Source organism: Ciconia boyciana, chromosome 2 (assembly GCF_034638445.1).
Source record: "Ciconia boyciana chromosome 2, ASM3463844v1, whole genome shotgun sequence".
In the NCBI taxonomy this organism is placed as follows: Eukaryota; Metazoa; Chordata; class Aves; order Ciconiiformes; family Ciconiidae; genus Ciconia; species Ciconia boyciana.
Genome location: NC_132935.1, coordinates 40,766,678 through 40,780,757, shown reverse-complemented (window position 1 = coordinate 40,780,757; position 14,080 = coordinate 40,766,678). Strand labels below are relative to the sequence as shown.

The following is a 14,080-nucleotide window of genomic DNA, read 5'->3' as shown; positions in this document are numbered from 1 at the left end:
AATATAATTCCCTCACAATTGCCCTATCATTTTTTCCCTTATTAAAGCAATTTTGCAGTTTTGTTAAAAATTTCTCCTCTCCTCTTCCACTCACAGTATAAAAATCTTTAAACTCTTGAGTAAACACGGTAATTTTGTAAATGTTTCTATGCTGAAATGTTGGGTTTAACAAAAAAAAGGTGGCTGACCTTTTCTTTAGCACTTAATGTTCCTCTGAAAGGGGTAAATATATGAAGACTGAGCCTTCTTGGGTTTCTGTAATTTAAGGATGAAAAGCCTTGCTGAACAATTATGGGTCTTCTCCTCTCTGACTTCCCAGATATCACTGCAGGTTTACCTGCCCAGTAATTAGCCGCAGGGGAGAACAATGCTTATGAGAGGTGGATTTACCCTGGAGGCTGGGGGGACAGTGGTTGTTCCCCCCACCGGAACACCATCCTGCTGCGTGACAAGGTGCAGGATTGCAGGTTGCCCCTCCTGGCTCTGCGGCCACTTGCTGTAAAGCCATACAAGCACGTCCTCGCTAGAGCTGCCACTAGTGCTGTGTTAAAGCTTTCTTAATTTTGGAGCTCAATGCTGCTAGAATAGCTTGGAGTCTTGCACTGTGACCACAGAGAAATGTCCCTGTGAAATGTAGTACTGCCGTCCTACACCTAGAGAAAAGCTCACCCTGAGCACAACATACTCCAAATATAGTGTCTAGCAATTTTAGTAGCAGAGATGCTGAGAAATCAAGATAAGAATTATAGATCTGGAAGAAAAATGCCAGGAAATGGAATCAGAGAATAACTGACCAAAATACTTTTGTAGCCACTTAATCTATGTTAGAAAATTAATGCAGAGGGGGAGAAAGAGGGCATTTTCAAGATGTGCCTGAGACCAAACTGAAGTCATCACCTGGAAATTAAAATAAATCTCAAAATGCAGACCAGGTGAAAATGCAGCACCAAGCAGCAGTGGGAGGGAGTGAAGCTGGAGCAAGTACGTGCCCATACATTTGCTTCGGGACTGACAGCAGTGCTTTGGCTCCCGTCACCAGGGCAGATGCATATAAATTGAAACAAGTTCATCTGAGAGTTGCAAGGAGGGTGAGGAGAGCAGAGAGCATATTTTTCCAGCAAGAAGCTATGGAAGACAGGGGTTTGTTCAGCCTCACAGAGCAAACGTTGAAATGGATATGATCGTTCTCCACAAATACAGGAGGGAATAAAAACTGGGGAGAGAGAACAGGTATTTGAGAAAAAGGACAACTTAGGCATGAGATCAAATGGGTATAAACTGACCAAAGTATACCTTGGCTGCAAATTAGAGGAGTAGGTTTGCTAGTCTTCAGAGGAGTGAGTTACCGAAACAGCTGGTCAATATGACAACCTAACTGATGCACGAGTGAAAGGTCTGATATCACTTATCCTAAGTGGTCACAGGAGACTAGATGCCCCTCAAAGTCTCATTAGGTTCCAGTTTCTCCTCCCCTTTACAGCAATGGGACCAGAACACTATCTTCTCCCCAGCCACAGGCAGGGGTGGTTTTTCCTGTGACTTGAAATTGTGCAAGATTTGTTCTCAAAAAAGAGGCCTTGTCTACTTCAGAGAATGGAGGCGTTGTAGATGGGGACGGGATTGAAAATCCTCTTAGAAGAAAACTGCCACTGACTCTAGTTAGCAACATGATCTTGAAAATCTTGAGATTTGACAAGTTTCTATAATATGGAAAATCTTTAATCAAAACCATTGCAATTGTCATTTTTCCACCAGCAGCCACACGAAGCCCCACTGGGGCAAAATCAAAACAGTGGAAATTGCACTCCCATCTGCAGTATTATCTCACACCCTGGGAAAAATCCCAGAACCCAAGTACTGTATGAACAGATGGGAAACAAAGCAAAACAGCTGATGACTCCACATAATGAGTCCTAATGGCCAGGGGAGAAAAGAAAAAGCAACAATAACAAAAATCCATTCAGAATATATCTGTTTATTAAGATTCAGCTCAGTGAAGTTTGAAATGGGCAAGGTAATAAACATGCAAACCAGCATTAATACAGTAATAGCAAAGTCAGTTCGATCCGAGAGCTCGGTTGCATCCGTTTGATAATCCTGGGAGCAGCAATGGCAACAGACACTTCCTCTGTCTTGGGCCATCTCTTCTGAACGGTCTGCATCCACGCAGCGAGCCCGTCACTTATGAGCTGTGGGATTTGAGAGCGATGTAAATGGTGTGAAAATTCAGAGCACAGGGAAGAAAACCACCTCCCTTTCAGCTGTGGCCAAACCTTCTGTGAGCCCTGATGGACAGAAAGGGGCCTTGGGTTGCTTTAGTCAACAGGGAGCTAACACAAAAGCAAAGCATTTGCCTGAGGCACTCATGCTGGTTTTTGTTGATGAGCTGTTGTTTTTGGGAACAGCTGGAGGTTTTATCCGGGTGTGCAGTGTAATGAACAGTTATGGTGGATGATGGTTAAGCCTAGCAGTTAAAGAGTCAGAGACTGCTCTCAACATATCACTGTGCCAACAGGGCATAGTCTTTTGGCCAGCCACAGTGGGAGAAACATGCCTGTATCCATTTGGGTACCTAACCCCAGTGAGCGAGCATCCCCAATTGGAGAGACGGATTCAGTGACTGGGGAACATGTGAAGGAGCTCAGTTCTTTGAAGAGTTTCCTTTTTCCCCAGTGTCACTCTACTTTTACACTTGGGTCCAGCAGCAGCAAGTAACCTGCAGTAGCGCGTTGCCTCCCTGTGACTTGTTTTTCTTTACAAGATCTGCCTTTCTGCAGCTGCATCTGGGTCACTTCTTGATGTCTGAACTTGGTCTTCGGTCCAAGTGACAAAGACTGTTCTCTGCCTTTGCTTGTTCCCCGCGCAGTCACCAAGCACAGCCTGGGAAATAACTGTTCCTTCCCTCTCCCAGGCATCAAAAGAGCGCTCGCTTTTAACCTTCTGCCAGTGCAAACAGGTCTGAAAACCTCGTGCAATTTAAAATTGCCCTGCAGAGAAAGGAAATTTTACGTAACAGCTACATATATATTCTGACCAAACAACCTGGGCTTTTTAATAAAATTCATTTAATCAAAGTTTAATTAAGGATAACTTCAATCAAATTTGGGGTTAAAAATTATTCTTAGGATAACATGGATTGCAAGAGCATTACCATCACCCAGTCAAGCTCATTAGAGACTCAGGGAATTCAGAGTTAGGGTAAAACTTTTAAAGAAGAGTCGAGCATGCTAATTATGAAAATGTACAATTTATGCATCAAGACACCATTAACTTTTCCTGCTGTGAAGTAGAAATTTGAGCACCTAAAGATGCAATGACCTGCCTAGTGGTTCATCAAAAGCCCCCATATTAGGCATTTTGAAATTGCAGCTAAAAAACCTGTTGGAATGCGTTGCCCCATGTTGTTGTGTCAGAGCATGTGGATTTTTATGTCCTAGAGTAGAGTGAAAGGATTTTAAAGTACAGATTAGGGTTTGCCATTCTTACCTCCTGATGTGTACGTTTTCAAAAGGACTGATCTTCAAATGAACTTGTTGCTGAAACTGATTGTTGGTTCTCAGAAATGGGATCCTGCTCCCAGAAAGAAGGATATCACAACTGGTATACTCCAATGCCAACTGGAACAGTTTTAGATCCAAAAGGGGCCATTCATGGGGGTGACTTATGTAAAGTTTTTATTTATCCAGACTGGTTCCTCCATATGCCCAGCTGGGCTGTGCAAGGCAGACCTTTCTAGTTGTTATCCTTGGTGTGACCTTAATGTTCCTTTGCCATATGTTTCTGCTTTTATGGGTCATGTTTTATGTCGGTTCACAGTCAGCACCAATTTACTACAGAAATAGTAAAATACCAGCAAATAAAAATCAGCATGAAAATGTGTGAAAACTTCTCACTGCCCATGGGTGGCACCTGGGTTGCTCTGCTTGTAGCTGGGGTGCATTTCCACATGTGCTGGGGGAAAAGGGAAAGACTCCATGTAAGCTTTCCATTAAAGTAGCTCTATAATATGTAAGACCTATGGTGCGAGACTTACATTCACTATTTTATTATGAATTATTTCAAACAATGGAGAATTTCTGAATGCTTCTGTGGAGATGCTTCCCCCATACGCAGGTTATGAATGAGACGTGTCTTGACAGTAAAGCAGGTGTCCCAGGGACATGCATATCATGTAATGTATGCATTATGTAGCAACATAGATTATTAGCTGTTGAAAAGTTTTATAGCTTTTGACCGGAATTCTGCTAATACATCAGAGAGAAATGGAAAGGAGCCGGTGGATCTGGCACATTGGCAGGTTCCGGGGAGGCTGCAGGGGAGACGGTGCAGAATATCCTCAGGAGCCAGGAGTGAGAGAAGCCAAGGAGGAGATCAGAGTAGCAAAGCCACAGCTGAACCAAGGACAGGAGGGACAGGTAGCTTGGTGCTAGGGGTCCCCTGGGACAAGGCAGGAAATTGGTTGCTCTCTGAGGGCATTGACAGCATGGTTTTCATCTGTTTACAGCCCTCAATTACCAGTGACCAGTGCACGGGTGCACAAACACAAGCTGGAGGTGGGAATGGCAGAACCAGTGCTGTTCAGGCTGCCTAAAATATTGCATTGTAAATTATGTCTTCAGCTGGCTATAAATTTGCCAAAAGTTTAGTAGTTTAGATTAGAGACATGACACTTAATAAAACAAATGGTTTTACACTCCTTATGTCTTTTGCTGCCCTGTGAAAAATCCACCTACATCTGGCTGAGTTACAAGCCTTTGGAAAGGCAATTCACACATGCTCTGTGGAAACATATTTAATTTTAGCATTTAATGACCCTAAGGATTGCCTCGTGCTTTAGCTTGGCCTCCCAGAATAAATAAACTTGTTCAGTTTGGGTTGATGGTTCAACACCCACAAGGCACATCTCCTGTCTAGGTCATGGGGTGCCGAGGGCTTTTGTAATGACAACTTCTATTTGTGATCACAACAATGTTCCCTGCACTAGGCCACGCTGTAGCAAGACATGGAGCTGGGATTTGGCAGACCAAAACCCCATGGTCTCGGGGATGCTTCCTCCCCACTGTTGGCAGAAGAATTGGGGAGATAAAGATTCAGCGGTGAACCCAGCTGGGATACTGGGAACTGGGGTCACTGGGATGGGACCCCCAAGGCGGACTGAAAGATGAGGCAGGCATAAAGGACTGGAAGCAGCTGGGCTAGGAAGCACACTTGGTGAACAAGCAAATGGGGATGCTTAGGGGGAGAGCTGATGGAGACCAGGAGTGATCCTTTGGTTAAGCCTGTTGGGTGCAGCCCTGGAGAAGTGGGTCCTGCTCGCCCTCTCTCCCCAGGTCCCTGCGTTGGCCTGGCAAGTTGCTTAAACCAAACTTCACACAGATGGTGAGATTGCACATTGTTTATTTTCAGCCTGCCAAGCTATAGACTCTGGGGTCCAATTTCCAGAAATACGCAGCGCTCACCTGCAACAGAAATCAATGGGACATGTGCTTTGAACACACAAGCTGCCATGTAATGCTGAGCACTCTGCAAAATCAGACCCTCAGCACTGGGAAATGCGCACCCCACATTAGAGGAATACTTGGACCCTAATCTTACTGCGCTTTAGCTCTCCACATGCAAAATGGAAATAAAAAAACCCCTCACAGTCGTGCTATGGCAGTAAGTGAATTAGCATTTAAGAGGCACACAAGTACTGCGCTGATGAACTCCACAGAAAAGCTCAGGAGGGAATTAACAAAGGCTATCTTCAGAGCAGCCTTGGAATAATATGCAGCAAATGTGTCACAGAGCCACACGCTGAACCGCTAGAAGAAAGCAAAATAAATAGCCACTTATTAGCTTGGCACTATCTACCCTGAGCACTGAGGGAGGAAAGAGCCCTCTGAAAAAGCACAGAGCATGCTTCTGGGGCTGGGGTGCAATGCGGGGTCACAACACCCCCACACACCTGGCTGAGTGGCTGCTCCTCCCACAGCATCCATCTTGGCTTTTCCCACTGTGGCAGCATTCGACTTTCCAGCCTAAATAGTACATCTGCAGGGTTGCTTTCATGCTGCAGTGCTCTTGTAGCTAAGGACAGGAAATCTGATGTAGGACGGGGGAGTAGGCAGACTGACACCCTTTGCTCTCAGGGCTCCATCTTTCCCGTTATTGCCACCTAGAATTGAGGAGACTGTGATTTGGTGGCAAGTTTGTTTGGGACACTGGGAGCTGGCATCACTGGGATGGGACCAAAAAGGGCAGACCGAAGGACGAGGCAGGTGTAAAGGACTGGAGAGTCTGAGCAAAGGCACTGGAAGCTGTTGGGCTAGGGGGAGCGCTTGGTGGGCAAGGAACTGGGGGTGAGCAGGAAAAGCGTGAATGGTGATGACAGGAACGTGTGTGTGTGCAATATTCATAAAGTGGGAGAAGCAAATTTTCTTCATTACTTGGCCATTGGATATCATATCCTGCACGCTTGTTAGCAGCTTTTGCCGAATCTGCTGTAAATAGGTGCTGAATGCTGCTGCCGTGTTGTCTTTATTTGGCCTCATGACTAGGCTTACCTTTTGATGGGTGACACATTGCACCCCAGGGGATTAAGAGTCTTCCAGGAGCTCCTGTCTGAAGCAGGTGTTCCTATTCCTTCTATTGGAAAAAAAAAAATGTGTAGAGGAGTCAGTCTATAGCAGAGAAAGGAAATGGAGAGGACAAGCGCCCACCCACGCCTTTCCCCTGCCCTGGACTTGGGATGTGACTGAGGCAAGATCTTGACACAGAAAGTCAGAAGCACTTAGGAGGAGGAGATATCAGGCACATCCACACTGGTAAACAAAAAAAGACCAAGATGTGCACCCTAATTCCAAGGTTGGTGGCACAGACCAACTCCTGACTGTATTGCTTAGGGATAGCTTCTGCTAGAGAAGTCTGGCTGCGTTTGCCCTGCCTAGCGCATGGCTCTCGCTCTCCTCTGGGTCTCAGTGGCTTTGAGGCATAAGACTGGATGTGTTACACCAAATACTTAAGCATTTCTGTATGTTTTCGCAGTTCAGAGTGTCTGCAGTAAGCTGAGATCTGTGCCATAGCCCACCAGAGAACTGTTTTTACAGCAAGTGCCAAAGGGTATGCGCCGCATCCCCTGGGGTGTGGGCTAAGGGACGGGTTGGGACAGGGTGTGCAGCTGGCCGGGCCGTGGTGAAAGCCAAATGCGGCACAGTGTCGTCCCTGCTGCTCGTTGGTGCAGACCTTGCAGTGAGCTGTGCCCAGGGCTTGTGGTGGGGAGAAGCAGCTGGGGCCAGCTGTCGGGAGAGGAGGGGCATGGAGATTGCTGGTGGGCACAGGGATGACGAGGGGTCTTGTGCTGTGGTTCACTCTGCGGCAGTCGCCTCTTTAGCGGTGTGGATGCACTCACAGAGACTTCTTCACACATGCAGTTAAGCACGTATCTGGGCCATAGTCGCCCCTGGCTTTGATGTGCCAAGGCACTACTTGGAGACCTCTCCCTAGGATGTGCTAACCATCAGGGAGAAAGATGGTCGCTGATGCCATGGTGGCCACAAAGCCAGCTCCTGTTTGGGAAGCACAGCAGCTTGTCACTGTTGTCCTGTGGGCTAAGCACTGGGCTAGCAGTAAGGCTAAGCCAGAGCTTTCATGTTGCTTTGCCCCCTGACTCACCGCACCAGTGGATCACTTAACCAGCTCAGCTGTGCCCCTGGACACGGATGCTGCTTCGTCTCTTTGAAATGCTGCGGTTGGTGTATCAAAGCTGCCCCTCTGGGCAGGTCTCTGCAGCACAACGATGCCCTGTCTTAACGCAGAGCTGTGAGCCAGCGTAAGTGCAGAAGCTGCAGAGTTGCATTAGCAAGAGATTTCAGCAGGGCTTATTAGCCTGGGCAGAGAGCCACACTTCATGGCTTCTGTGCTGGAGTTGTGCACCGCTGAGCAGAGCTTGCCCGCATCTGCCTGCACCACCTGCGGGAGCATACACGTCTTTCAAGATTCCTTGCCCATGCATTTCATTTTCAAGTGCTTTAAATACTAAAAGAGTATCTTTTACCACAATTACTTCACACCTGCACATCTGCATTGTTTCTGTAATACCAGGGAAAAAATCCTTGTTTTTCCCACCTGATGAAGACATATACTCGAGGTGTGTTGCAGAGCACAGTCTGGGGTGCTGCACCCTCCTCTGCAGCCTGATGGGGAGGGAGGAGGGCAGAGAAAGAAATGCCCCTCAGACCTTGTCAATACAAAAATTCACGGGTGTGATTTTAAAAAAATGCTTGTTATGTTCTGTAAAGGGAATGAATAATTGGGAGATGAACAGCCCTGAGGTGCTGGTGAAATGGGAAGGGAATTAGAGGGAAATGAGCAGATGGGAGGTGAGAGGTAGATGAATAGAGTCACACGATACGATCTGATTGATTGGCTGCAGTATGTCACTCTCAGAGCTTGAAGCCTCCTGCACTTGGGGAAGAAAACATGCCACCCTCCTCCTTCCTCCACAAAACCCTCCGAAGGAAGCCCGGCACAAATGTAATATGTCCTCACTCCTGTGGGCTGCAGCACATCAGCATCGCTGTGATGGAAAGCATAAAATGAGGGATCAGAGAACTGGAAGATGTCTTTTAAGGCGAGCATGCCATGATATGCTGGCAGTTACTGTTAGCTCAGTACAGGATTTTGTTATTTTATTTTTTGTGGGAAACAAAACTGATACCCAACAGACGTCAGTTCCTGTGAGCTGATTCACTCCAGCTGTACTCTGACAAGAGCCTTCTGAAATCAGTGCAGCTAGAAGGCCTGCATCCAGTCTTCTTACACGGTTTTTGACTGAATTTGAGATAGTTGCAATAAAATGACCACACACATATAAAGCCATCTGCTCTCTTAGATACTGATGTACATACCTATGCAGTGCTGTCATTTGAAATATATGGCTGACCTGCTGGAGAAACAGCTGGATAGTGTTGATTTTCCAGGCTTCCAAATATTCCTGTTGAACAGTAAAACAACCAAGGGGGGTTTGATTGACACTTTAAATGGAGCACACTCAAATGGTACCTAGGCTTCAGAAGCGAGACTGAGAATTCATTTCTCTTTCCATTTTCATTTTAGTCTCCTAAGCAAGGTTATCTAGCCTTGGAAACTGGGCTAGGAAAGTCTATGGGCATTGACTTGCCTGTTAACTACTTCAGACTTAGTTCCCAGCCCACAGTGATCACATTGTACTTTTACAGGAGCTAAGTCTCCTGCATGTATCATGTTAAAGGACAGGCATGGGGCCTGCCAGCTCAGGGCCTTACACAGTGATCTTACCGGTGTGATACAAACAATTGTTTGCTTGTGTTAAAATTTAACTCAACCAGATCCCCCACACCCTAGCATCTTCCAAACTGGTTACTGAGAATTTTTAGCTGAGAAAGGAAGAAAGCCAGAAGGTTTTGAATTCGAATATACTCATTTATACTTCCAAAGTTGCAGCACACACAGGACATGTGCCACCTTTCAGGTGAGTATTGAAGGTAATATAGTGTGAGGCGGTCATGGCTATGATATGTAAACATTGCCTTCTAAATCATGGAACCTGTTCCCCCTGGTGTTAACAGATGAGAACTCATCAGAATGGGGACCTGAATGTAGGTAACCCATGAATCATATGTTTAGAACAGGTCAGATAAATCGCACCCTGAGAATGTCTATCTCTCTCTGCCATTTATAGCACAGACTGACCATAGATGTCTAATGGTGAGACAAATCACAACACAAGTGACTAAAATGTAGTGATACGAGGCGAAGGCCAATGCAATTACTATTTCCTGCTTAGATGGTTAGTTCATATCTGGCCCAGGTCAAAATGACTTGGACATGTCTTGAACATTACAAACTACTTGCATTCATCCTGCAAAAACAACAGCACAGGTGGGGCTCTGCTGCCTAAGTATAAGCATCTTGTATGATTTTAGGCACTGTGATGTCCTCTTGGTCTCCGTCTGTTACTCCAGAAGGACATGAGTCCCCTATAAGTCTTCTATAAATCCTGGGTCATAACAGTCAGCCATAGAAGGTTGTCTTGGATACCCTAAGGTGCCTTAAATGGCAGTAGGTATCTATGTTCAGCAGCTAAATGTCATACACATGGCCAAATTTGACACCCCAAAGGCATTATGAGCTTGGAAAGAAAATCATTGGCCTGTCAGAATAAAGAAACATGAATTGGAATGGTTCAGAGAAGCTGGTATTTCTGTGGGCACAGAATCACAAAAAGGTTGAGGAAGAGACATCTGGAGATCTTCTACTCAACCCCCTGCTCAGAGCAGGGTCAGCTAGAGCAGGTTGCCCAGGACTGTGTCCAGCTGGATTTTGAATATCTCTAAGCATGAAGACGCCACAGCCTCTCCGGGCAACTTGTTCCAGTGTTTGTCCTTTCCCCCAGTAAAAACATTTTTTCTTATGTTAAAATGGAAGTTCCTGTATTTCAGTTTGTGCCTGTTGCCTCTTCTCCTGTCATTGGATATCACTGAGAAGAGTCTGGCTTCATGTTCTCTACTCTACCCCATCAGGTATTTGTACACATTGATATGCAAAGGCAGCAAAAAAAAAATGCTTTTGTCTGGTGCTGTGAACTTCTGTTTGTCATAGGGTACTGACAGAACAGCATCCACAGCATTTACAGGGCCTAAGCTTAAACTGAGCTTGCTAAACAAGGAAAGTTCTGTTCTGCTCATTTACCATTTTACATCAAAATAGCTTAAACTGTTGCGTAAGAGGGTGTTTTGGTGTTTTTACTGCAAAGATGGTTGCAAATTACAAGGACTAGTCAGGGCAAAGGTACTTTGGTGTCTGACTGCAATTTATTTTTCAATAAGAGATTAAGGTGGAGTTAGATACCCAAACACCTTTCATGAACCATGATCAGATTCTACTTAAAAATTTGAAACTTGATTGTAAAGTCCTCTGAAGAAAATGTTAATGCAGTTAAAACAGGTAGCAGTAATTTTAAACCAGAAACTAGTCTTAGTCCTAGGTTCAATACTAGAATCAGCACACAACCCCCCCTAAATATTGTGTAAACTTGCACATACCTAGAATACGACTGCTTTCCTTGAACTGAATATGTGTTAGATACACAAAAGCAAGACGAAACCAATATATAGGGTACATGCTTTCAAATAGTGTTTGTCTTATATTCATTTCTACAGCTGCAAAATATAGTTACTGGTCAGTTGAAAATGCTTTCTGCAACGGTGGCCTATTGCAAATTCTTCTGTCACTAAATAAAGTATAGCTATAGAATACATATTCCAGGATGTTCTAGGCCAGTAAAACATCTCTGTCACGCTGAGTTATTACATTAGATTGTGAGCTGCATTGATATATATTGCCAAAATACTTTTCTGAGCATCTACATTTTTAATATTTACCACAAATGAAGAATATGAAAAAAGTATTTTAGAATCTTGTTGAGAATTGAATAATTTTCTTTTTTTTTCCTACATAAAATTTAAGTTAAAAACAAAACCAGAAACATTTTTCAGCAAACAAAAAACTGATGCATTTGGAAAATGGAAAGCCAAACACAATAGCAAGTCCTTTATTGTGGTGTCTTAGAAAATAGTGACGATTGTTCAAGTCACTGTTGTGCCCTTCAGATAGATGCCTGAACTGCTTATTTTAGGATAGGGGGTTAAGCAGCTTCTAGCAGAAAAGGAAAAGAGATTGTTGCTGCAGAGCTTGGCAGATACTAAAATCTCAGTTGGATGCCTCTTCATGTTATTCAGAAGGGCTGGGCATAGCATTTGAATTATTTGGCATCTTGAATTTGGAGGTCAGGTGGGCTGCAATACATTTACTTGATGCTCCAGCTATTTTGGCTCTGTGTGAAGAGGAGCAGCATGGGACCTGCATACAGAGTTTGGGATTACGTTGCTCCCAACCTGGCGTGCATCTGAGTACCAGTATGGGGGCGAAACTGGTATCTTGCTGTTACAGATGCAAGAATATTTTTTTGTGTAATGAGATGAGAGCAGAGATAATCAGCAGTGATCACAAAAGGCACAAAAGGCAAAATTACGAGTTTTTTCATATTTGACTTAGAACTGAAACATTCTGCTGTATGCTGGCGAGCAATGTATGCTAAGTCTGCAATGGATCTGCGACTTTTTATATTCACTGTAGGGCAGTGGGTCAGACAGAAGCAATACGTTGGTGACAAGTATTAATCAGGTACTATTTAATAATAATTTAATCTGGTAGTCCAGAAAAGAAAATTAAAACCTGTTGATGTTGTGATGTGAATCCATTCTGTCTCAGTTTCAAAGCCACATGATTAGTGTTTGCTGCCACATACTAGAAATATGTAAATTGCCATTTTGCATAATCTCCTGAATCAGCTGCTTTTCTATATTAAAATGCAATCATAAACATTATGCATGTCACGTTACTGTAAAAAAAACTCAGTGAAAACATTTGGGCAAACATATATTCTTTGAAAATTTTGGCATAAAATCTTCCCTTTGAGCATCCAGTTTTTGTTATCTCTCTTTGGAGATTTTTTTTTTAATGGAAAATTTTTATTATGCTTTAACGAAAGCTCCAGGCATAAGAAAAATAATCATACAAGTTATTCACAGTCATGGTATTCACTCCTGATCAAGTGCTGCAGTAGCAAAGGATGCAATTTATTAATGATCCTTATCAAAAGAGCGGTGATATCTAATCTCATGGAATAGCTAAGGCTTAAGGTTACCATAATGAACAACTGGGAACTACAAACACATCCTGTAGGGAATGAGAGCTACTCCTAGTTCTAAAAGCTAAAAGCTATCCATGAGAAAATTGGTTCTTTAAAACGATACTATACAGTATGCAAATGCCTGGGCGGGATGATTCTACCCCTACCTTTGAAAAAGTTCTCTTTTTAAAAGTTCCCAGTTCACAGAGCGATTTTGCTCTAAAGCTCGTTGCCTCCAAACTGGGAGGCAACTCCTAGCCCAAACCAGAGAAAATGGAGGATAACAAATCTCTGTAAGAACAAACTCATCAGTTCCTCCTTCCATAGCTCAGCGAGCAAATGCTGGAGCACACGGACCTCAGAAAATGTAAGAATCTTGAATATTCCCACTAGTTTAAGCCCATTCAGCTTTTGTTACCGCAAGAAATCATGATGCTCCACTTTCTCTAGTGTTTACTCATTTTTTACGTGTTGGGGGTTTTTTTGTCCATTAGCAGCAAAGGATAAACTATGCTTCCCACCTTGAAGACAGAAATGAATTTAAAATGGACTAGCCCTGAATAAATTTCTCCTTCAGAGGTGCAGACAAGGAGATAAAGATAAATTGCAGGACTGGGCACACCAGAAGCTCCCTTGTTGTCATATTAATTCTGGCTTCTTCATTGATCTTGGGTAACTCATGAAACTTCTGCCCCTTAAACTCCTACATCATAAAATGTGATTTATCTACTTGTCTTTTTTTAAGATTTGTAACAACCATGAGCTGAGACTCACTCCTGCAAGCACTTGTACAAATGACTTTGCTTGTGCAAAGTATTCCAGTAAGCAGTTGCACAGTTTTGCCTAGGAAGACATTAAGGATCAACAGATCTCATGGTACCTTAGGATCAGGCCTTTAAGTTGCTGAGTGCGTTCAGCATTATGGATAGCAGCTAAGTGCTAAATATTTTTAAAGCGTTTGAGACATGCAATGAGTCACATCCCTGTTCTTATTCAAAGGAATGCTTCTCAAATTCCTTATGTATTCCACAGAAAAGAAATTAAAAGCCATAAAGGTAAAAATGGACAAAAGCAAAAATCATAAAGAGAAGCAAAGGGACTCCAGGAAGGTGAGTGCTCCTGCAGCAGCCTTCGCTAGCGTGCGTGTCTTCTTGCTTTCAGGTCCCAGTCTGTGGTGGAAGCTGGCACGCTGAAACACGAAGACCAGGGGGAAAGTGAGAACACCCAACCGCTGCTGGCTCTGGACTGAGCTCCCACACGCCCAACACACAGAGATATGTTAACAGACTTCCACCGTACCAGAAACCCACAGAGCACACGACACACACACACACGCACACATTTTGCTTGAGAACAAGTCCTTCATGT

General features: G+C 44.0%; 1 protein-coding gene across 1 annotated transcript in view; it reads left to right on the top strand.

Annotated features, from left to right (window-relative positions):
- CLVS1 (clavesin 1) overlaps positions 1–13,961 on the top strand; it is a 94,301-nt gene extending 80,340 nt beyond the window's left edge. Inside the window, exon 5 of the mRNA XM_072851255.1 lies at positions 13,874–13,961. Coding sequence (XP_072707356.1) covers positions 13,874–13,961 — 88 coding nt within the window. The remainder of the gene's footprint in view (positions 1–13,873) is intronic.
- Positions 13,962–14,080: the final 119 nt, after the last annotated feature.